Source organism: Oncorhynchus keta, chromosome 33 (genome assembly GCF_023373465.1).
Source record: "Oncorhynchus keta strain PuntledgeMale-10-30-2019 chromosome 33, Oket_V2, whole genome shotgun sequence".
In the NCBI taxonomy this organism is placed as follows: Eukaryota; Metazoa; Chordata; class Actinopteri; order Salmoniformes; family Salmonidae; genus Oncorhynchus; species Oncorhynchus keta.
In genome coordinates, this window is record NC_068453.1 from 3,712,290 (window position 1) to 3,737,740 (window position 25,451).

Sequence of the window (25,451 nt, forward strand, 5' to 3'; positions counted from 1 at the left end):
TTTTGTTCCCGAACAAAAACACGTCTATTTTTGCCTATCCCATAGTAGCACTATAGACATTAAAAGCAGATTAGCACTATTGCAAATATAAGATGACATCTTTATGTTGTCGAGCAGATGCCCCGCCCCCCTCTGTGTGACTGACAGGTCCGGGCGCGAGGGAGCGCATGTAAATGAGCCGCGCTCGGGCGGAGCGGGTGCCCATGTGGACAGGCACCATGCCTTGTTGTTCTGTGCACTCATTGGCCAATTCACATCGACATGTTTTAATGCGCTGCGGGCCAGGGGAAGGGCTAAACCCTGGAGAGCGGTCCCGAGTGGATCACACGGACGGAATCTCTCAGGGACTTCAGAGTCCCGCCAGGCGTTGATGCCACGCAGTTTAACGTCAAAAAGCGACCCAAACGCTTTCATATTCATATACGCAATAAACGTTGGACTTTTGGAGCGACGGTGTCTGGCCTATAGTGTGTACAGGCAGTAGGCCACAGGCGGTATAACCCCTCTGTTTGGTTCTGATGTTCTCTACATACAGTAGCGCTCTCCCTGCCGTCTTTTACCCCAGGCTGTAGTAACAGGGAGGGGTAGAAACGTGGAGGGCGGGCCCTGACTGCATTCGCCTTGTAATGTATTCCCGTGATCGCATCGCCATCTTGTTGCAATCCCTCTTTTACGTGTGAGTAAAGCATTTATCCAAGGAATATATTTTTACTCATTTTCTTTCCGGTGAGAGGGAGAAAGGAATAAACAAAGTGCGCGTTCGTGTCTGCTGCGTTCCAGACAGTGCTCCCCGGCGGATCTCGGCTGTGCCTTTTTTCTTCTGTCCTGGGCGATCGGGTAGCCTACGGTGAGGGGCGCACGATGAGCATCGATACTCTTCTGGAAGCGGCCAGATATCTGGAATGGCAAGCCCAGCAACAACAGATCACACATGGTAAGAAAGGGGTACTCCGGTGGGAACCGGCGGGGGGGCTGCGGGAGTTCACAGTCTAGGTAAACCTTTGGAATAGCAGGATTAGGCTTGGTCGGTATATTGGGGGGTCCACACCTACTTTAACCCCGAACGGTCATGCATTCCCACCGATCAGCCTAGGTCCTGCTGGGAAACATCGTTTTCACTCAATAGCCTGTTCATGGACCCTTTATCGGTCATTCATGACCATAGTCTGACTGACCCTCTATAGTTTGACTAATGCATTTATTTTCATTTATCAATACGGGAGCAGGAGGTATTTTTCTACCTCGGTTTCCGGGTTAAATCCCAGCTATATATAGCTTTGCTGCTACTAATATGCGCACTCTGTCTATGTGTGGCTAGTTATGCTGTATCTACTGACATATTGCCGCGCGTTCTGCACTCCAGAACGCTTCTGTATTTGTTTCGGGTTGGCTCCAAAGCATGTGTTGTTGCTTGCTACAATGTTGCAACTGTGGATCACACACACGCGTGTTACTATGTTACAACAGTACTTTCTTTACATGTACTATGTCGTCATTAGTCTTCAGTCTTTTATACTCTTGGAAATTCTTAACATGTTTTGGGCGTAAAAGATAGGTCGAGTAGGGTTATATTTGTAGCTTGTTTTGCAGTAGTAGACTAATGATTGCAGAATTTTGGCAAGGCTATTGATGGTCGATGTTGCAATCTGGTCTCAGAGCATTTCGTATTATTCGTTATATAAATCCGAGACACTATTTAACATGATATGTTATGTTTGGTATGGTTACATAAGAGAGATGGTTACTTAAGGCAAAAACGAAAGAAGGGTGGTTGGTTGAGGTGGACACGGGTGGGTGTATAATGCGAAGTCTAGCAACCCAAAAGTTGTCAGTTCAAATTTTCACAGACAACTTTATCATTTTTGATAAATAGCAACTTTCAATTACTTACTACATTTGAGCTACTTTGCAACTACTGAGCATGTTAGTTAACTTAAAAACTTACCCAAACCCCTGGCCTAGCTAACGTTAGCCACCTAACTAGAATTTGTAACATATCATACGTTTAGCAAATTCATAACATATATTATGAATTGTAATTTGTAACATATCGTACGAAATAGGTGCTGGACATCCACAAATTAGTACATACCATACAAAACACAACATATCATACTAAATAGAGTGTCTACGTACAGAATAATACAAAATGATCTGATACCAGGTTGCATAGGGCGGTGGCAGGCAGCAGAACAACCGGAGAGGCTCCTGCAAGCAGGCTCTCTCTTTTACATAATGCTCTGACATTGCTCAGATATCTTATGACACTCCGGGGCGGGACACACACACAACCTTACTCCCTGTCCAGCTGTGTGTGTGAAACGTCAAACACAGCATGGGTGTCCGTTTAACGGGGTTGTGAACTGAATCACGGTTATTCACAGGATGTTTCATCGACGGTTGGTGATTTATCGCCACATATTGGGAAGAAGGCTTTTTGTTTCACTCATCTGGTGACGTGTCAGTTCATCCACACGCCCCTAGTGGCACATGCATACCGTGTGCCTAAGAGGACCTGCCCCCGACCACCACGTGCATGCCAGAATGACTGGCGCACAGGTCACAGTGGGGGGGGAAAGTAGGGCAACCCCCCCCTTTTCTCTCCCTCTATCTCTTCCTTTTTTTCAAATTAAAAGTATATGGACACCTTTCTCCCTCTCTCAATGAAAGAGTTATGTAATTAATGTTAGCATGTTTTTAAATCTGGAGCAGGGCTGAAAAGAAACAGTGTGTGTGTGTGTGTGTGTGTGTGTGTGTGTGTGTGTGTGTGTGTGTGTGTGTGTGTGTGTGTGTGTTGCATGTATGTATGTACACTACATGACCAAAAGTATGTGGGCACCTGTTCATCCAACATCTCGTTCCAAAATCACAGACATTAATATGGATTTGGTCCCCCCTTTGCTGCTATAACAGTCTCCTCTCTTCTGGGAAGGCTTTCCACTAGATGTTGGAACATTGCTGTGGGGACTTGCTTCCATTCAAGCCACAAGAGCATTAGTGAGGTCGGGCGCTGATGTTGGGCGATTAAGCCTGTCTCGCAGTCGGCATTCCAATTCATCCCAAAGGTGTCCGATGGGGTTGAGGTCAGGGCTCTGTGCAGGCAAGTCAAGTTCTTCCACACCAACCTCAACAAATCATTTCTGAATGGACCTGGCTTTGTGCACAGGGGTATTGTGATGCTGAAACAGGAAAGGGCCTTCCCCAAACTGTTGCCAAAAAGTTGGAAGCACAGAATTGTCTAGAATGTCATTGTGTGCTGTAGCGTTAAGATTTCCCTTCACTGGAATTAAAGGGGCCTAGCCCGAACCATGAAAGACAGCCCCAGGGGTTCGATCCCAGGCTGTGTGACCGGGAGCCCTATAGGGCGGCTCACAATTCGCCCAGCGTCGTCCGGGGGGGGTTCCTCCTTGCCCATCGCACTCAAGCGATGACGGGCCGGGTGCCTGCCAGCTGACTTCGGTCGTCAGTTGAACGGTGTTTCCTGCGACACATTGGTTGCGGCTGGCGTCCGGTTAAGCGAGCAGCGTGTTAAGATGCAGCGTGGTTTGGCGGGTCATGTTTCGGAGGACGCATGACTTGACCTTTGCCTCTACCGAGCCTGTTGGGGAGTTGCAGCGATGAGACAAAATCACAACTACAAATTGGGGAGAAAACGGTTGTACAATTCAAAAAGGGGAAAAAAAAGAACAACAAAAAACCAGCCCCAGACCATTATTCCTCCTCCACCAAACTTTACAGTTGGCACTATGCATTGGGGCAGGTAGTGTTCTCATGGCATCTGCCAAACCCAAATTCGTCCATTGGACTGCCAGATGGTGAAGCGCGATTCATCACTCCAGAGAATGCGATTTCACTGCTCTAGTGTCCAATGGCAGCGAGCTTTACACCACTCCAGCCAATGCTTGACATCGCACATGGTGATCTTTAGGCTTGTGTGTGGCTGCCCGGGCATGGAAACCCATATCATGAAGCTCCCGACGAACAGTTCTTGTACTGACGTTGCTTCCAGAGGCAGTTTGGAACTCGGTAGTGAGTGTTGCAGCCGAGGACAGACGATTTGTACACACTACGCGCTTCAGCACTCGGCGGTCCCGTTCTGTGAGCTTGTGTGGCTTACCACTTCGTGGCTGAGACGCTGTTGCTCCTAGACATTTCCACTTCACAATAACAGCACTTACAGATGACCGGGGCAGCTCTAGCAGGGTAGAAATTTGACAGACTGACTTGTTGGAAAGGTGGCATCCTATGACAGTGCTACGTTGAAAGCCACTGAGCTCTTCAATAAGGCCATTCTACTGCCAATGTTTGTGTGGCTGAAATAGGCAAATCCTAGCCTCCCGGGTGGCGCAGTGGTTAAGGGCGCTGTACTGCAGCGCCAGCTGTGTCACAAGAGACTCTGGGTTTGCGCCCAGGCTCTGTCGTAACCTGCCGCGACCGGGAGGTCCGTGGGGCGAGGCACAATTGGCCTAGTGTCGTCCGGGTTAGGGAGGTTTTGGCCGGTAGGGATATACTTGTCTCATTGCGCACCAGTGACTCCTGTGGCGGTCCGGGCGCAGTGCGCGCTAACCAAGTTTTCCAGGTGCACGGTGTTTCCTCCGACACATTGGTGCGGCTGGCTTCGGAGTTGGATGGCGCCGTGTTAAGAAGCAGTGCGGCTTGGTTGGGTTGTGTATCGGAGGACGCATGACTTTCAACCTTCGTCTCTCCCGAGCCCGTACGGGAGTTGTAGCGATGAGACAAGATAGTAGCTACTAAACAATTGGATACCACAAAATTGGGGAGAAAAATGGGTAAAAAAAAGAACAACTAAAAAAAATTAATAGCCAGTCATTTGAAAAGGCGACCACCAACTTTTGTATGTATGTGTGAGAACCTTTTCAGAGCGGAAGAGAAAGGTCAGGGAGTCTGGAAAGTGTGCTTATCCCCCCCCGTTGCAATGCAGAGGTCTATCTCTCCCTCCCAACCTACCTCTTGTTTTCTCATTTACTTATCCGTTACTTTCTAAATGTAATCCATTAGTTACTAGTTACCTGTCCAAAATTGTAATCAGTAACAATTTTGGATTAGCGTAATCTAATTACTTTCAGTTACTTTTAGACTACTTTTTAGACCAAAATGAATATTGCCAATTGAATGACATATACATATATATATGTATATGTCCTTTATCCTAATTATATATATATATATAATTAGGATAAATCAATTTTAGAGTTTACATTGCTGGCCATAAATGGATGCTGCATTTAAATGTATGGGTTATGTAGGATTCTTCTAACTCATTGCTTTCTACTTCAATAGAGATATTCATTTGATTAGGCTATATCTTTAGGCTGTCAGATTTCAAGTCATTCCAATTAATTTAATACCACTTGATCTTCAAGAATTGGATTTAGAAATATATAGATTAGCCAAATAGTTTTACCTGAGCATAACCCCAAAACAAAGGACTTATTAGCCTACTCTGTTGTTTAGGATTTTGTTGTCATGAAGAACTGATTGGGCTCATTGCTTCGAGTTGCAAAATAAATACTGCTCTCATGGAATGGCATGCTTTGTGCACTACCCATTTTTTTTTTGTACCTTTATTTAACTAGGCAAGTCAGTTAAGAACAAATTCTTATTTCCAATGACGGCCTATTTGCATGTGAAAATGAATGAAATATTCTACATTTGTTATAGGCCTATTGTTCACGTTTTCTGTTGGTGACGCTTTGATACCTTGATCATTTGCAGCTGTATAAAGTCTATCAAAAGTGTGTGAGTTTGAGCATGTTAGCATGTTAGGCCTATGGAAAAAAAAATCCCAGGACAAATTAGATTGAGCAATAAAAGCCCCAGTCATGGTCGTGTTATATGAAACTCATTTTTGCCCGTATGTAAAAGCACAATACCACGGAGGAGTTTAGAAGGGAGGAACACCCTCTGACGTTTATTCCACACAGACTGGATACTCACTATGCAGCTGTTGCAAGAGCACATTGTTCACTGGCTGTCCACTGGTTGCAAAAACAATGCTTGAAAGGCAGCTTAAACTTCTACAATTCAACCATTATTGGGTTCAAATACAGACATAGGCCTACATTTGTTTACAGCCTTCCACAACAACGTGCTCCTGAATGGCGCAGCGGTCTAAGGCACTGCATCTCGGTGCAAGAGGCGTCACTACAGTCCCTGGTTCGAATCCAGGCTGAATCACTTCCGGCTGTGATTGGGTGTGCAGGGCATTGCACAATTGGCCCGGGTTTGGCCAGGGTAGGCCTTCATTGTAAATAAGGATTTGTTCTGAACTAACTTGCCTCGTTAAATTAAGGTTGAATAAAAACTATCCGTAAGGTGCAATTAGCTAAATGAGAGAGCAGCAGTGTGATTCACCTCATTGGGCTATGTAGATATATCAATAATAAGTGATATCCATAGCGCCCGTAGGCCACGCCCCTGCTGTCGTCCTTATCTCCAGTTGGATGTACTGGATAATGCTCGGATGCTGACAGCAGTCACACCATTGGACTGTAGCCTACAAAAGCCCTTTCCTGCGATTCATCAAACCCATTTGGTGTGTCATCAATATGGTCTCTTGACTTGTGGTCAGACTCGCTCAGGTGGAACAAACTGAAACTTGTGCCTTTTTTCTGTGTGTGTGTGTGTGTGTGTGTGTCTGTCAAACTTCTAGCAATGTTCACACAGTTGGTTTTGTAACTGTATGTACAGTGTATATTTGATATGTAGTACATTTAAGCATGAGTGAACTCCGTGGTGTGCCACCTTTTTAGTTAGTGTTCTTGCCTGTGGGATCCCTCGTATCGTGTGTATCTAAGTTTGCCTTGGATCTGTGGTTACTGCCGTTTCATTGAGCATGCTCATTTAAGACAAACCCCTTTTGTCTAGTGTGTGTGTGTGATTTTGCTTGCCTGTGTGTCTGCTGTGTGCTGTGTTTACTGATGTGCATATGTGTTGACCTGTGTATGTGCATGTGTATATGCGTGTCAGCTACACCGTGTTTGGTGTGCATTGCGCATGTTGCCGGCTCCAATGACACCACTGAGTAGACCCATTCAACCCACCAGCCTATCACAGGCCTGGACCAAGGGCTGTCAGAGAAAGACCATGTCCTCACGTCCCATCGGTCGGTCTGCCTCTAGGATGACATCATTATGTGTGTGTGTGTGTGTGGGGGGGGGTTGTCTGTGAAATATGAATTCTACTACATTTTTGTACTGCTATACGAGATGAAGCCTTGAAGTGCCTACATTTCTAACCATCATCCCCCTCTCTCTTTCCTCTTATATGTTATTCTTCTCCTCGCCCAAAGAGGAGGAGCGTTGCAGAGAGAAGGCGGAGCTTCACAGCCGGGAGGCAGAGTCCAGACGAGCAGAGGTTGTGACCTGTGCGGACCAGCCAATCAGATTCAACCATGTCACCTGGGGGCCATCACAGCATTGGCCTGAGTCATCACAACATTGTCAGCACCAGCACCTCTCTCCCTCCTCTCACCCTCTTCCCCTCTCCCTCCCTCCTCCCCCCATCTCCATCGCTGTCATCCCCATGGTACCCGTTGTCACAGCTACGCCCTCTGTACCGCCCCTTCCCGTCATCACGACGATCGCTGCTGCGGCAACCTCGCTCCACCTCGGAGGCACCCAGGTGATGAAGGGAGGCTCCTCCCCTACTCAGCAGCAGCCAATCCAGCACCAGCTGGCAGCCCAGGTGAAGGCGGAGCCTAACTCGATGACACCACAGACAGGCGGAAGCCCTAGCCAATCCCAACCTCCAATTCAGATTCCGTACCCGACCTCCATCATCACCAAAGCCGCTTCCCAACATGCACTACTTCCACAGCAAGCCATTCCCACGCAGCCACGCCCAAACGGAACCATCATGGATGACCTGAGAGGGTTGGACGGGAAGAGACGACCTGGAGGGTGAGAGAGTCCTCGCTTTTTGAGGGCATACATTTTGCATGGATTTTCACTGATCACCGACTAAGGATAATAATAACGACTATAATAAATGAGTAGTTATTTAGGATGCAAGGTGATTTGTAGATCAGCCAGTCAACAGTGGAACACCACGGGTGTAGTTGAACAAATGTCATCGAACATGCACAGTGTAGTCAAACATGATGGCATGTCATCGAACACGCACAGTGTAGTCAAACATGATGGCATGTCATCGAACACAAACAGTGTAGTCAAACATGATGGCATGTCATCGAACACGCACAGTGTAGTCAAACATGATGGCATGTCATTGAACACACACAGTGTAGTCAAACATGTCATGTAATCGAACACAAACAGTGTAGTCAAACATGTCATGTAATCGAACAAACATGATGTCATGTCATCGAACACGCACAGTGTAGTCAAACATGATGGCATGTCATTGAACACGCACAGTGTAGTCAAACATGATGTCATGTCATCGAACACAAACAGTGTAGTCAAACATGATGGCATGTCATCGAACACGCACAGTGTAGTCAAACATGATGTCATGTAATCGAACACAAACAGTGTAGTCAAACATGATGTCATGTCATCGAACACAAACAGTGTAGTCAAACATGATGGCATGTCATCGAACACGCACAGTGTAGTCAAACATGATGTCATGTAATCGAACACAAACAGTGTAGTCAAACATGATGTCATGTAATCGAACACAAACAGTGTAGTCAAACATGATGTCATGTCATCGAACACAAACAGTGTAGTCAAACATGATGGCATGTCATCGAACACAAACAGTGTAGTCAAACATGATGGCATGTCATCGAACACGCACAGTGTAGTCAAACATGTCGAACACAAACATGATGTCATGTCATCGAACACGCACAGTGTAGTCAAACATGATGTCATGTCATCGAACACAAACAGTGTAGTCAAACATGATGTCATGTAATCGAACACGCACAGTGTAGTCAAACATGATGTCATGTCATCGAACACAAACAGTGTAGTCAAACATGATGTCATGTAATCGAACACGCACAGTGTAGTCAAACATGTCGAACACAAACATGATGTCATGTAATCGAACACGCACAGTGTAGTCAAACATGATGTCATGTCATCGAACACAAACAGTGTAGTCAAACATGATGTCATGTAATCGAACACGCACAGTGTAGTCAAACATGATGTCATGTAATCGAACACGCACAGTGTAGTCAAACATGTCATGTAATCGAACAAACATGACGGCATGTCATCGAACACAAACAGTGTAGTCAAACATGATGTCATGTAATCGAACACAAACAGTGTAGTCACACATGTCGAACACAAACATGATGTCATGTAATCGAACACGCACAGTGTAGTCAAACATGATGTCATGTAATCGAACACAAACAGTGTAGTCAAACATGATGTCATGTAATCGAACACGCACAGTGTAGTCAAACATGTCGAACACAAACATGATGTCATGTAATCGAACACGCACAGTGTAGTCAAACATGATGTCATGTCATCGAACACAAACAGTGTAGTCAAACATGATGTCATGTAATCGAACACGCACAGTGTAGTCAAACATGATGTCATGTAATCGAACAAACATGACGGCATGTCATCGAACACAAACAGTGTAGTCAAACATGATGTCATGTAATCGAACACAAACAGTGTAGTCACACATGTCGAACACAAACATGATGTCATGTAATCGAACACGCACAGTGTAGTCAAACATGATGTCATGTAATCGAACACAAACAGTGTAGTCAAACATGATGTCATGTAATCGAACACGCACAGTGTAGTCAAACATGTCGAACACAAACATGATGTCATGTAATCGAACACGCACAGTGTAGTCAAACATGATGTCATGTAATCGAACACAAACAGTGTAGTCAAACATGATGTCATGTAATCGAACACGCACAGTGTAGTCAAACATGTCGAACACAAACATGACGGCATGTCATCGAACAAACAGTGTAGTCAAACATGATGTCATGTAATCGAACACGCACAGTGTAGTCAAACATGTCATGTAATCGAACAAACATGACGGCATGTCATCGAACACAAACAGTGTAGTCAAACATGATGTCATGTAATCGAACACAAACAGTGTAGTCAAACATGTCGAACACAAACATGATGTCATGTAATCGAACACGCACAGTGTAGTCAAACATGATGTCATGTCATCGAACACAAACAGTGTAGTCAAACATGATGTCATGTAATCGAACACAAACGTGACAGCATGTCATCCAACACGCACAGTGTAGTCAAACATGTCATGTAATCGAACAAACATGACGGCATGTCATCGAACACAAACAGTGTAGTCAAACATGATGTCATGTAATCAAACACGCACAGTGTAGTCACACATGATGTCATGTAATCGAACAAACATGACGGCATGTCATCGAACACAAACAGTGTAGTCAAACGTGATGTCATGTAATCAAACACGCACAGTGTAGTCACACATGATGTCATGTAATCGAACACGCACAGTGTAGTCACACATGATGTCATGTAATCGAACACGCACAGTGTAGTCAAACATGATGTCATGTAATCGAACACGCACAGTGTAGTCACACATGATGTCATGTAATCGAACACGCACAGTGTAGTCACACATGATGTCATGTAATCGAACACGCACAGTGTAGTCAAACATGATGTCATGTAATCGAACACGCACAGTGTAGTCAAACATGATGTCATGTAATCGAACACGCACAGTGTAGTCAAACATGATGGCATGTCATCGAACACCAACAATTGGTGTGGAAGTCAGTTTTGATACAGATGTTGCGTTTTGCAGAGCTGGAACCAGAGAGGTGCACAACAAACTGGAGAAGAACAGAAGAGCTCACTTGAAGGATTGTTTTGATACACTGAAGAAGAACGTTCCAAACGTAGATGAGAAGAAGACCTCTAACCTCAGTGTTCTACGCAGTGCCCTGCGATACATACAGGTAGGCTACGGCTACGTGTGTGATGTTAGGGTGGTGCATTCTCCTTTTCGCTTTCCCTCTGCCTTTTATCTTGCTTTTCTTGTTCTCATTCTCGCTCCTAATTCAAATAAATGTGTTTTTCTTTATTAGCCAAAATTCACAGAAAACATAGCGATTAGAGCTGTATTCTAATTAAGCTACCATTTCCTTTTTCTCTCATTCCCTCCCTCCCTCTCTTTTCCTGGATCCTTGGCCACGTGAGTTGAGAGCACATGGCTAACGCGAGCTCAGTGACGTCAACCCCCCTCCCTCCCTCTGCCCCGCTTGGCTATGCCCCTCCCTCACCCACATGGCAGAGTGAGAGAGACACACTGAGCACACTCTGTTCTGCTGCTGCTCAGCTCTTTGTCTCTACCTCCCTCTCTCTCTTTCTGTCTACCTGTTTCTTTCTTTTTTTGCACTGTCATCCCTCTTTCCTTCTCATGCTTTCTCTTTCCAGTTATACAACCCTTTCTCTCCCCCTTTTCCTCTCTTTCTCTCCTCCCCCCTCTCTCAGTTTCTGCCCTTTAGAACACTTGGTAACCATAGAGACAGGCGGCAGGTGGTCAGAACACTGCAGGAGGTCCAATTCTTTACTCAGTGTGTGTTTGTGTTCCGGGTGTATTTATACAAGGATGTGTTTGTGGAATTGTGTGTTAAGTCTGCAGGGTTTGTACTCACACCAGCACAAAATGAAAAATATTATGCTGATTGATGATGAGGATCATGATGACGAAGGCTTTTCAAAATTAGGTGCTGTGGTTGTTTTGAGGAAGATATCTCAAGAAACACACTGGTCACTGATACAATGATATCTGGGAGGGTATCGGCAGGAGATCTCCATCCTAGTGATGGAGAGAGAGAGGGGGAGCAAAGAGAGATGAGGGAACCTTAGAGGGTGGTAGGAGATACTTTTGGCAATGAAGTGTATGTGGACACCACTTCATATTAGGATGTCTATTTCAGCCACACTCGTTGCTGACAGGTGTATGAAATCAAGCACACACATGCAATCTCCATAGACAAACATTGGCAGTAGAATGGCCTTACTGAAGAGCTCAGTGACTTTCAACGTGGCACCTTCATAGGATGCCACCTTTCCAACAGGTCAGTTTGCAAAGTTTCTGCCCTGCTAGAGCTGCCCCGGTCATCTGTACGTGCTGTTATTGTGAAGTGGAAACGTTTAGGAGCAACAATGGCTCAGCTGCGAAATGGTAGGCCACACAAGCTCACAGCACAGAACCGCTGAAGTGTGTAGCGCATAAACATTGTCTGTCCTCAGTTGCAACACTCACTACCGAGTTCTAACCTGCCTCAGGAAGCAACGTCAGTACAAAAACTGTTCGTCGGGAGCTTTATGAAATGGGTTTCCATGGCTGAGCAGCCGCAGACAAGCCTAAGATCACCATGCGCAATGCCAAGTGTCGACTGGAGTGGTGTAAAGCTCGCTACCATTGGACTCTGGAGTAATGAATCACGCTTCACCATCTGGCCGTCCCACGGACGAATCTGGGTTTGACGGATGCCAGGAGAACACTACCTGCCCAAATGCATAGTGCCAACTAACGTTTGGTGGAAGAGGAATAATGGCCTGGGGCTGTTTTTCATGGTTCAGGCTAGGCCCCTTAGTTCTAGTGAAGGGAAATCTTAACATTATAGCATACAAAGACATTCTAGATGATTCTGTGCTTCCAACTTTGTGGCAGCAGTTTGGGGAAGGTCCTTTCCTGTTTCAGCATGACAATGCCCCCATGCACAAAGCGAGGTCCATACAGAAAGGGTTTGTTGAGATCGGTGTGGAATAACTTGACTGGCCTGCACAGAGCCCTGACCTCAACCCCATCGTACACCTTTGGGATGACTTGGAAGACCGACTGCAAGTCAGGCCTAAACGCCCAACATCAATGCCTGACCTCAGTAACGCTCATAGCTGAATGCTGCGGGGACTTGATTCCAATGTTCCAACATCTAGTGGAAAGCCTTCCCAGAAGAGTGGAGGCTGTTATAACAGCAATGTTCCTACATCTAGTGGAAAGCCTTCCCAGAAGAGTGGAGGCTGTTATAACAGCAATGTTCCTACATCTAGTGGAAAGCCTTCCCAGAAGAGTGGAGGCTGTTATAACAGCAATGTTTCTACATCTAGTGGAAAGCCTTCCCAGAAGAGTGGAGGCTGTTATAACAGCAATGTTCCTACATCTAGTGGAAAGCCTTCCCAGAAGAGTGGAGGCTGTTATAACAGCAATGTTTCTACATCTAGTGGAAAGCCTTCCCAGAAGAGTGGAGGCTGTTATAACAGCAATGTTCCAACATCTAGTGGAAAGCCTTCCCAGAAGAGTGGAGGCTGTTATAACAGCAATGTTCCAACATCTAGTGGAAAGCCTTCCCAGAAGAGTGGAGGCTGTTATAACAGCAATGTTTCTACATCTAGTGGAAAGCCTTCCCAGAAGAGTGGAGGCTGTTATAACAGCAATGTTCCAACATCTAGTGGAAAGCCTTCCCAGAAGAGTGGAGGCTGTTATAACAGCAATGTTCCTACATCTAGTGGAAAGCCTTCCCAGAAGAGTGGAGGCTGTTATAACAGCAATCTTTCTACATCTAGTGGAAAGCCTTCCCAGAAGAGTGGAGGCTGTTATAACAGCAATGTTCCTGCAACTAGTGGAAAGCCTTCCCAGAAGAGTGGAGGCTGTTATAACAGCAATGTTCCTACATCTAGTGGAAAGCCTTCCCAGAAGAGTGGAGGCTGTTATAACAGCAATGTTTCTACATCTAGTGGAAAGCCTTCCCAGAAGAGTGGAGGCTGTTATAACAGCAATGTTCCTACATCTAGTGGAAAGCCTTCCCAGAAGAGTGGAGGCTGTTATAACAGCAATGTTTCTACATCTAGTGGAAAGCCTTCCCAGAAGAGTGGAGGCTGTTATAACAGCAATGTTTCTTCATCTAGTGGAAAGCCTTCCCAGAAGAGTGGAGGCTGTTATGACAGCAATGTTTCTACATCTAGTGGAAAGCCTTCCCAGAAGAGTGGAGGCTGTTATAACAGCAATCTTTCTACATCTAGTGGAAAGCCTTCCCAGAAGAGTGGAGGCTGTTATAACAGCAATGTTTCTACATCTAGTGGAAAGCCTTCCCAGAAGAGTGGAGGCTGTTATAGCAGCAATGTTCCTACATCTAGTGGAAAGCCTTCCTAGAAGAGTGGAGGCTGTTATAACAGCAAAGGGAGACCAACTCCATATTAATGTCCATGATTTTGGAATGAGATGTTCAACGACCAGTCCACATACTTTTGGCCTTATAGTGTATATGGAACTGGGGGATGGAGGAAAGGAGAGGGGGATTGAAGGGGAGATTAAGGAAGAGAGGGGAGTAGTCAGCTGGATCAGTAAACTGGAAAACAACCAATTACATGACTCTTTAGATGAAATTCCACCTTTATATATCTTCCAATTAGATTCCTCCTTATAAGCTGTCACTCTCCTGCTCAACCGCAGAAACCCTTGTGGATGTTGTTACCAAGGAAACGGCTATGTGTGGCAGCTGTTGCCGTGGTGTTGGAGAAGCAAGTAGACCTAATGAGCGCACACATACACACACACACACACACACACCGACCTGTGTTTTCCTCTCCTGCACCACCATGCGTGTCATCATCGGGAAGGTGTGTGTGTTGAGCTGGTCTGTTCACCAACACGCACAATTACACCAATACACACCGTTAGACAAACACACTCGCAACCAGACACCAAGCCAGTTGGTCAATGAATAGTCAGTGGTGCACTGGGAGAAGGAAAGGCTATCAAAATGACTTGTTTCATTTCTTTGCTGATATTGATGAATGGACATGCAATGTAAAAATGAATGATTTGTCTCACGTGATATAGGATTATCAATATGATTAATGGTACAACAAACCACACAGACTGTAGAAGCGTATAGGCTAATCCTGATCACTGGACTACACACACACACACACACACACACACACACACACACATATCTCTCTTACAAAGCTCCAGTAACACCTCTGCAGAGAGAAATGGGAGCCCTTTGAATGTTGAGCCGGAATGGCGTGTTCCTGGCTAGCAGTGAATGTGGGGAGAGAAACTGACCTCGCGTGTGGACTCCATCACGTGCCTGCTAAGAGTAAACCGCTTTGCTCACTGAACTCAGTGCCCTGTAGTCGGATCATGTGATGACCCTCTCTCTCCCTTTTTCGTTTGTTTGCTATCCGTCTTCTCCTCTATCCCATCTCTATTATCGCCGCCATCTTGTGATCTTCTGTTCTCTAACTCTTTCTGTCCACCCTGTGCTCTCTCTTCCTCTCTCACTCCCCCTTTCTCCCTCTCAGCAGAGAGTTGTGTGTGCCTGTGTTTAGGAGCCCCTCAGACCACTCAGTAACTTGGTCCGAGAACCATTTGTCTGCATGACTACTGCACGCCTCTCTCTCCCTTTTCCTCCATCACGTCAACCCCTCGCTCCCTGTCATAAGTTTACTCTTCTCATCTCCATGTTGTCTGGAGTGCACCACACGCACACGGTTGGGTCAGTTCTGGGCAGATGTTATTGGTTTACGTGAAATGTGTGTTTGCATGTGTGTTATGAGCAAGGAGTGTGTTAATGTCCTTTTCTCAGACTTTGAGAATGAGTTTAATTTACGGTAATGTGTACCAAGTGTGTTGGTATTACATATGCTGATGTATGTGTGTGTGTGTGTGTGTGTGTGTGTGTGTGTGTGTGTGTGTCTCCCTGTCCCCCAGACTCTGAAGCGAAAGGAGAAGGAGTATGAACACGAGATGGAGCGTCTGGCGAGAGAGAAGATCTCCACGCAGCAGAGACTGGCTGAGCTGAAGAACGAGCTGAGTCAGTGTATGGACGTTATGGAGATAGACAAGGTTCTCAGACAGACTGTACAACCAGAGGACGACCAGGCTTCTACTTCTACTGCCTCAGGTACACACACACACACACACACACACACACACACACACACACACACACACACACACTTGCAGAAGAAAGCATGCTGTGTGCATACCAGGGTTTCCGTTAGAAACACATTTGACCATCATGCTTATCAGTCTATAGCAGCATTTCCCAAACCTGGTCCTGGGGACCCCAAAGGGTCACCTAGCACTACACAGCTGATTCAAATCAATCAGCTAATCATCAAGCTTTGATTATTTTAAAACCAGCTGTATAGTGTTAGGGCAAAAACAAAAACAGGGACACTTTGGGGTCCCAGGACCGAGTTTGGGAAACGCTGGTCTACAGGTTAATTTGCATAATATAGTGGAATTAAATTGCTATGTGTGTATTTTCGTTAGTCATCATGTGGCCTATCTTTTTTATCCAACACAACTGTCACACGTACACAGCATACAGAGCCTATTTTGAGCAGGATGTTTCTCCTGCAGCTCCTCGGGCCGGTGCTGCTGAAGTACAACGTGTGCTTTTGTAAAAGCCTGTTCATTGTGCAACAATTTGAAATGCACTCGTGTTAAGTTTTGGTGAACAATTAAAAAGAACTAGGCCTACTATTTTTATTTCTCAACTGGTAGCCTAATTGAAGCACGCCTCCCATTCACCATTAAAGTGCAGGCAACAGGCTATCAGTGCGTCACCACCACTTTACAATGTGAGCTGGAGGCAGTATGCATTCTGAAAACACAGGCCTACTTAATAGTTTGAAACCTGACTGTTTTACTTCATATTATAAAAGGCATGTCTTACCTTGCTTCATAGCAGAGCAGCCTATAGGCAAATCTGACCAGGGACGACTTACCTTGCTTCATAGCAGAGCAGCCTATAGGCAAATCTGACCAGGGACGACTTACCTTGCCTCATAGCAGAGAAGCCTATAGGCAAATCTGACCAGGGACGTCTTACCTTGCTTCATAGCAGAGCAGCCTATAGGCAAATCTGACCAGGGACGTCTTACCTTGCTTCATAGCAGAGCAGCCTATAGGCAAATCTGACCAGGGACGACTTACCTTGCTTCATAGCAGAGCAGCTTATAGGCAAATCTGACCATGGACGTCTTACCTTGCTTCATAGCAGAGCAGCTTATAGGCAAATCTGACCAGGGACGTCTTACCTTGCTTCATAGCAGCCTATAGGCAAATCTGACCAGGGACGTCTTACCTTGCTTCATAGCAGCCTATAGGCAAATCTGACCAGGGACGTCTTACCTTGCTTCATAGCAGCCTATAGGCAAATCTGACCAGGGACGTCTTACCTTGCTTCATAGGAGCCTATAGGCAAATCTGACCAGGGACGACATACCTTGCTTCATAGCAGAGCAGCCTGTAGGCAAATCTGACCAGGGACGACTTACCTTGCTTCAAAGCAGAGCAGCCTATAGGCAAATCTGACCAGGGACGACTTACCTTGCTTCATAGCAGAGCAGCCTATAGGCAAATCTGACCAGGGACGACTTACCTTGCCTCATAGCAGAGAAGCCTATAGGCAAATCTGACCAGGGACGACTTACCTTGCTTCAAAGCAGAGCAGCCTATAGGCAAATCTGACCAGGGACGACTTACCTTGCTTCATAGCAGAGCAGCCTATAGGCAAATCTGACCAGGGACGACTTACCTTGCCTCATAGCAGAGAAGCCTATAGGCAAATCTGACCAGGGACGTCTTACCTTGCTTCATAGCAGAGCAGCCTATAGGCAAATCTGACCAGGGACGTCTTACCTTGCTTCATAGCAGAGCAGCCTATAGGCAAATCTGACCAGGGACGACTTACCTTGCTTCATAGCAGAGCAGCTTATAGGCAAATCTGACCATGGACGTCTTACCTTGCTTCATAGCAGAGCAGCTTATAGGCAAATCTGACCAGGGACGTCTTACCTTGCTTCATAGCAGCCTATAGGCAAATCTGACCAGGGACGTCTTACCTTGCTTCATAGCAGCCTATAGGCAAATCTGACCAGGGACGTCTTACCTTGCTTCATAGCAGCCTATAGGCAAATCTGACCAGGGACGTCTTACCTTGCTTCATAGGAGCCTATAGGCAAATCTGACCAGGGACGACATACCTTGCTTCATAGCAGAGCAGCCTGTAGGCAAATCTGACCAGGGACGACTTACCTTGCTTCATAGGAGCCTATAGGCAAATCTGACCAGGGACGTCTTACCTTGCTTCGTAGGAGCCTATAGGCAAATCTGACCAGGGACGTCTTACCTTGCTTCATAGGAGCCTATAGGCAAATCTGACCAGGGACGTCTTACCTTGCTTCGTAGGAGCCTGTAGGCAAATCTGACCAGGGACGTCTTACCTTGCTTCATAGGAGCCTATAGGCAAATCTGACCAGGGACTTCTTACCTTGCTTCATAGGAGCCTGTAGGCAAATCTGACCAGGGACGTCTTACCTTGCTTCATAGGAGCCTATAGGCAAATCTGACCAGGGACGTCTTACCTTGCTTCGTAGGAGCCTATAGGCAAATCTGACCAGGGACGTCTTACCTTGCTTCGTAGGAGCCTGTAGGCAAATCTGACCAGGGACGTCTTACCTTGCTTCGTAGGAGCCTGTAGGCAAATCTGACCAGGGACGTCTTACCTTGCTTCGTAGGAGCCTGTAGGCAAATCTGACCAGGGACGTCTTACCTTGCTTCGTAGGAGCCTGTAGGCAAATCTGACCAGGGACGTCTTACCTTGCTTCATAGGAGCCTATAGGCAAATCTGACCAGGGACGTCTTACCTTGCTTCGTAGGAGCCTATAGGCAAATCTGACCAGGGACGTCTTACCTTGCTTCGTAGGAGCCTATAGGCAAATCTGACCAGGGACGTCTTACCTTGCTTCGTAGGAGCCTATAGGCAAATCTGACCAGGGACGTCTTACCTTGCTTCGTAGGAGCCTATAGGCAAATCTGACCAGGGACGTCTTACCTTGCTTCGTAGGAGCCTATAGGCAAATCTGACCAGGGACGTCTTACCTTGCTTCGTAGGAGCCTATAGGCAAATCTGACCAGGGACGTCTTACCTTGCTTCGTAGGAGCCTATAGGCAAATCTGACCAGGGACGTCTTACCTTGCTTCATAGGAGCCTATAGGCAAATCTGACCAGGGACGTCTTACCTTGCTTCATAGGAGCCTGTAGGCAAATCTGACCATGGAAACATGGAGGCAAATCTTTTATAGACGTCATAGGCGATGCGTGAGTTTCAAATTTGGGGGTACCTTATAATTTCTCCTCCCATTTCTATCGATCTGTGTGCCAGTCACGATTTTCATGTGCACATTTTCCTGGAACAGTTCTAATAATACCGTTTGGGTTTCTCATAGTCATTGTCACGTGGCTCATCGTAAAAATGCGAAAGTAAAAAATGTAACTTATGCGAGGGCACGTCACATTGATACACGTGATCCTTTGGCAGTTAAAAGAAACGAGCGCGTGGAAACGAGAGCGACTCATAGCCTATAGGCCAATGCAGCAGTAGTCCTAGGACTTCCATTGTCAACTAAGTCGAAATGCATAAAACCGACAAATAAAAAAACATGATCAATTCAGGTTGATTCGCCTCACTGCCCCCCTTCCTCTCTTTTTGGTCAATTCCCCATTAGGCCTACATACGTTTACTGCTGGGGACATATGCAATGGGGGGATTGATCAACAAAAATTAACATTCAAAAAGGGCAAATAATTTACAGTGAATGTGCAAGAATTTGTCAGGAGACAAGCTGAGCCAGCCATTCTGGAGAGAGACTCACCTCTTATCGATGCCACACACCTCTCCCCTTCTTCTTGTCTCAACATTAGAAATGATACTCGAGGCACATATCTTAAGATACTTTTCACGGACAGCCGCAACTCAATCGAGTGAGGCCTATTGCCATGCACTCTGCCCAGATTGCTGTGATCCCAAATAGACATAGGCCTACAAGCTACCTTCCGGCGCCGACAGAGATGGCTGCCTCGCTTCGCGTTCCTAGGAAACTATGCAGTTTGTTTTTTACGTGTTATTCCTTACATTAGTACCCCAGGTCATCTTAGGTTTCACTACATACAGTCGAGAAGAACTACTGAATATCAGATCAGCGTCAACTCACCATCAGTACGGCCAAGAATATGATTTTCGCGACGCGGATCCTGTGTTCTGCCTTTCAAACAGGACAACGGAATGGATCCCATGCAGCGACCCAAAAAAACGACCCCGAAAGAGAGGGAAACGAGGCGGTCTTCTGGTCAGACTCCGGAGACGGGCACATCGTGCACCACTCCCTAGCATTCTTCTCGCCAATGTCCAGTCTCTTGACAACAAGGTTGATGAAATCCGAGCAAGGGTAGCATTCCAGAGGGACATCAGAGACTGTAACGTTCTTTGCTTCACGGAAACATGGCTCACTGGAGAGACGCTATCGGAGGCGGTGCAGCCAGCGGGTTTCTCCACGCATCGCGCCGACAGAAACAAACATCTTTCTGGTAAGAAGAGGGGCGGGGGCGTATGCCTTATGGCTAACGAGACATGGTGTGATGAAAGAAACATACAGGAACTCAAATCCTTCTGTTCATCTGATTTAGAATTCCTCACAATCAAATGTGGACCACATTATCTACCAAGAGAATTCTCTTCGATTATAATCACAGCCGTATATATCCCCCAAGCAGACACATCGATGGCTCTGAACAAACTTTATTTGACTCTTTGCAAACTGGAATCCATTTATCCGGAGGCTGCATTCATTGTAGCTGGGGATTTTAACAAGGCTAATCTGAAAACAAGACTCCCTAAATTTTATCAGCATATCGATTGCACAACCAGGGGTGGAAAAACCTTGGATCATTGTTACTCTAACTTCCGCGACGCATATAAGGCCCTGCCCCGCCCTCCTTTCGGAAAAGCTGACCACGACTCCATTTTGTTGATCCCTGCCTACAGACAGAAACTAAAAAAAGAAGCTCCCACGCTGAGGTCTGTCCAACGCTGGTCCGACCAAACTGACTCCACACTCCAAGACTGCTTCCATCACGTGGACTGGGATATGTTTCGTATTGCATCAGATAACAATATTGACAAATACGCTGATTCGGTGTGCGAGTTCATTAGAACATGCGTTGAAGATGTCGTTCCCATAGCAACGATTAAAACATTCCCTAACCAGAAACCATGGATTGATGGCAGCATTCGCGTGAAACTGAAAGCGCAAACCACTGCTTTTAATCAGGGCAAGGTGACTGGTAACATGACCGAATACAAACAGTGCAGCTATTCCCTCCGCAAGGCTATCAAACAAGCTAAGCGTCAGTACAGAGACGAAGTAGAATCTCAATTCAACGGCTCAGACACAAGATGGCATGTTGTGTTGTTCCTGTTCCCAAGAAAGCTAAGGTAACTGAGCTAAACGACTACCGCCCCGTAGCACTCACTTCCGTCATCATGAAGTGCTTTGAGAGACTAGTCAAGGACCATATCACCTCCACCCTACCTGACACCCTAGACCCACTCCAATTTGCTTACCGCCCAAATAGGTCCACAGACGATGCAATCTCAACCACACTGCCCTAACCCATCTGGACAAGAGGAATACCTATGTGAGAATGCTGTTCATCGACTACAGCTCGGCATTCAACACCATAGTAACCTCCAAGCTCGAGACCCTGGGTCTCGACCCTGCCCTGTGCAACTGGGTACTGGACTTCCTGACGGGCCGCCCCCAGGTGGTGAGGGTAGGCAACAACATCTCCACCCCGCTGATCCTCAACACTGGGGCCCCACAAGGGTGCGTTCTGAGTCCTCTCCTGTACTCCCTGTTCACCCACGACTGCGTGGCCACGCACGCCTCCAACTCAATCATCAAGTTTGCGGACGACACAACAGTGGTAGGCTTGATTACCAACAACGACGAGACGGCCTACAGGGAGGAGGTGAGGGTGTCAGGAAAATAACCTCACACTCAACGTCAACAAAACTAAGGAGATGATTGTGGACTTCAGGAAACAGCAGAGGGAACACCCCCCTATCCACATCGATGGAATAGTAGTGGAGAGGGTAGCAAGTTAAGTTCCTCGGCATACACATCACAGACAAACTGAATTGGTCCACTCACAGACAGCATCGTGAAGAAGGCGCAGCAGCGCCTCTTCAACCTCAGGAGGCTGAAGAAATTTGGCTTGTCACCAAAAGCACTCACAAACTTCTACAGATGCACAATCGAGAGCATCCTGGCGGGCTGTATCACCGCCTGGTATGGCAACTGCTCCGCCCACAACCGTAAGGCTCTCCAGAGGGTGGTGCGGTCTGCCCAACGCATCACCTGGGGCACACTACCCGCCCTCCATGACACCAAGAGCACCCGATGTCACAGGAAGGCCAAGAGGATCATCAAGGACAACAACCACCCGAGCCACTGCCTGTTCACCCCGCTATCATCCAGAAGGCGAGGTCAGTACAGGTGCATCAAAGCTGGGACTGAGAGACTGAAAAACAGCTTCTATCTCAAGGCCATCAGACTGTTAAACAGCCACCACTAACATTGAGTGGTTGCTGCCAACACACTGACACTGACTCAACTCCAGCCACTTTAATAATGGGAATTGATGGGAAATGATGTAAAATATATCACTAGCCACTTTAAACAATGCTACCTTATATAATGTTACTTACCATACATTATTCATCTCATATGCATACGTATATACTGTACTCTATATGATCGACTGCATCCTTATGTAATACATGTATCACTAGCCACTTTAACTATGCCACTTTGTTTACATACTCATCTCATATGTATATACTGTACTCGATACCATCTACTGTATCTTGCCCATGCTGCTCTGTACCATCACTCATTCATATATCTTTATGTACATATTCTTTATCCCCATACACTGTGTATAAGACAGTAGTTTTGGAATTGTTAGTTAGATTACTTGTTGGTTATTACTGCATTGTCGGAACTAGAAGCACAAGCATTTCGCTACACTCGCATTAACATCTTAACCATGTGTATGTGACAAATACAACTTGATTTGAGTTGATTTGTGATTTGAAACAATCCACAGCTATATAAAACACTTATTTATTTTTTTTAAATGATCCTCGATTCCTTTGCGGCTAAGTCATGCTTTCTGGTGATTTATTTTATTTATGTATAGACAGGAGTAATTATTTATAATTTGAATTATTTTATAATTTTGTCTACTTCCTAGCCTATTTGACTCGCCGCCTCTGAAAGACTTTGTGCCATTTCTCTCCTCTTCTATTGGTTTTCATATCAATTTTCTTCCGTTGTCCAGAAGCCAAAAGGCACAATCCTAGTCAACAACAAATCTAAGTTTTAACACGTTTTCATCTCTATCACAAGCTGCTCTTCTCAGTTTCACTGTTTAAAATGGACTTTTCCCTCAAATTACATTTTGGTTTGAAAATTGTGTTTTATTGGCTACTTCAATACAGGAGTTGCATGTGCTTCTCAAATGAATGACCATAATCTATATGTGATTTCTGTCATTCTGAGCACCGTGAGTGGATGCCCTAATGGGTTACGCACCCAATGCATATGGGTCCGGTAAATTTGTCCGATGGACGGTATATTAAAATCTTCCTGTTCACGTTGTCCAGCGCCACAGAAACCCTGGTGTAGACATACATGTCAATATGTGTGATGTGTTCTTATAGTGACATGTGCTGTATGAGTAATCGCTCTCCCTCTCTTTCAGAAGGAGAAGACAACTTTGACCAGGACATTGATGAAGACCTCTCCCCTCCTCCTCCACCCTTCTCCCTCCCCATTATACAGGCCAAATCATTCCTCACTCCTCACCTCTCCATCACACACAAGACCCTTTCCTCTGGGGTTCTGACCAGCCCCTCCCTCTTGGCCCCCCCTCCTCACCCCCAAGCTATCGCCCCCGGCCCCCCACCTCACCCCCATCCGACCGTCCAAGTCTCACCCAAAGTCATCACCCACCCTTCCGTCATCCAGGCTGTCAATCACGTCCTCCCGGCTAATCACAAACACCTTACGCACATCGCTCCCTCTCCCAGTCCTGCCTCCTCCATCTCGCAGCCAATCACAGCAGCCGCCGCCGCTGCCCACCAGACAATCACGGCCCAGCCCATCGGACACATCACCGTCCACCCTGTGGCCCACCTGGGGGGTCCCCTGCCCCCCCACATGTACCCCCAGGGATTGACGGTCTCCCAGCCCACGGTGTTGGGGCATATCACCCACACCTTCACCCACCACACTCTTCCCCACGTCCAGGCTAGCCATGCTACCGCTAACGTGCCCCAGGTCAATGGGGCGGCTGTGCCTGGCCAGTGTGGCTCGTCCCTGGGGAAGCCCACAACCATGCTGGCCCACCACCACCACCATCACCACCCACAGCTGGTGGGACAAACCACCGTCCTCAACCCAGTCACCATGGTGACTGTACCACCCTTCCCTGTTAGCACACTCAAACTAGCCTGAGAGACAGCGGGAGGGAGGGAGAGAGAGTGAGAGGGCGCGAGAGACAGCGGGAGGGAGGGAGAGAGAGGGCGAGACAGAGAGAGAGGGGGAGGGCGCGACAGAGAGGGGGAGGGTGCGACAGAGAGAGGGGGGAGGGCGCGACAGAGAGAGGGGGGGAGGGCGCGACAGAGAGAGAGGGGGAGGGCGTGACAGAGGGAGGGCGCGGCAGAGAGAGAGAGGGCGCGGCAGAGAGAGAGGGCGCGGCAGAGAGAGAGGGCGCGCGGCAGAGAGAGAGAGGGCGCGCGGCAGAGAGAGAGAGGGCGCGCGGCAGAGAGAGAGGGCGCGGCAGAGAGAGAGAGGGCGCGCGGCAGAGAGAGAGAGGGCGCGCGGCAGAGAGAGAGAGGGCGCGGCAGAGAGAGAGGGGGCGCGACAGAGAGAGAGGGGGGGGTACGACAGAAAGAAACGGTGCGAGAGAGAGGGGGAGAGAGAGTGTGAGAGGGAGGGTGCGAGAGAGAGAGGGTGCGACAGAGAGAGAGAGGGTGCGACAGAGAGAGGGGGGGTGCGAGAGAGAGAGGGTGCAACAGAGAGAGAGAGGGTGCACAGAGAGAGAGGGTGCGACAGAGAGAGGGGGTACGACAGAAAGAAACGGTGCGAGAGAGGGAGAGAGAGAGGGTGCGGGAGAGAGAGAGAGGGTGCGGCAGAGAGAGAGAGGGTGCGGCAGAGAGAGCAAGGGAGAGAGGGTGCGGGAGAGAGAAAGAGAGGGTGCAACAGAGAGGGAGGGAGGGTGCGACAGAGAGGGAGGGAGGGTGCGACAGAGAGAGGGAGGGTGCGACAGAGAGAGAGGGAGGGTGCGACAGAGAGAGAGAGAGGGTGCGACAGAGAGAGAGGGAGGGTGCGAGAGAGAGAGAGAGAGGGTGCGGGAGAGAGAGAGGGAGGGTGCGACAGAGAGAGAGAGAGGGTGCGGGAGAGAGAGAGGGGGGGTGCGACAGTTCGCTTCAACATTTGCTACAGTGTGACATTTGTAGCATTCAACATTTGCTCCCGTTTGGTGAGTATAGCGAGGTGTGGCCTGATCAATATGG

At 47.2% G+C, this 25,451-nt stretch overlaps 1 protein-coding gene and 1 long non-coding RNA gene across 3 annotated transcripts; one reads left to right on the forward strand and one right to left on the reverse strand.

Annotated features, from left to right (window-relative positions):
• The first annotated feature begins 330 nt into the window (after positions 1-330).
• Positions 331-24,484, forward strand: mntb (MAX network transcriptional repressor b). 2 transcript variants are annotated; one of them, XM_035748393.2, is made up of 5 exons: positions 331-934; positions 7,313-7,922; positions 10,804-10,957; positions 15,727-15,919; positions 23,639-24,484. In XM_035748393.2, the coding sequence occupies exons 1-5, from the start codon at positions 862-864 to the stop codon at positions 24,388-24,390; spliced, it is 1,782 nt and encodes a 593-aa protein (XP_035604286.2). In that variant the 5' UTR covers positions 331-861; the 3' UTR covers positions 24,391-24,484. The 2 variants fall into 2 exon arrangements, with proteins under 2 accessions (XP_035604286.2, XP_035604284.2); XM_035748391.2 differs by having other exon boundaries at positions 335-934; positions 23,636-24,482.
• On the reverse strand, positions 15,928-19,680 carry LOC127914586 (uncharacterized). Its single transcript, XR_008088929.1, has 3 exons — positions 18,675-19,680; positions 18,346-18,439; positions 15,928-17,303 (listed from the first exon to the last, which is right to left on the reverse strand). It is a non-coding gene; the product is annotated as an uncharacterized LOC127914586 (long non-coding RNA).
• Positions 24,485-25,451: the final 967 nt, after the last annotated feature.

What these genes read in the sequence shown, in the direction of transcription:
- mntb (XM_035748391.2), top strand. Translation starts at nt 862, where the DNA reads ATGAGCATCGATACTCTTCTGGAAGCGGCCAGATATCTGGAATGGCAA. An exon ending in GCAACAACAGATCACACATG is followed by an intron (nt 935 to 7,312) that starts GTAAGAAAGGGG and finishes CCTCGCCCAAAG; the next exon opens with AGGAGGAGCGTTGCAGAGAG. An exon ending in GGGAAGAGACGACCTGGAGG is followed by an intron (nt 7,923 to 10,803) that starts GTGAGAGAGTCC and finishes TGCGTTTTGCAG; the next exon opens with AGCTGGAACCAGAGAGGTGC.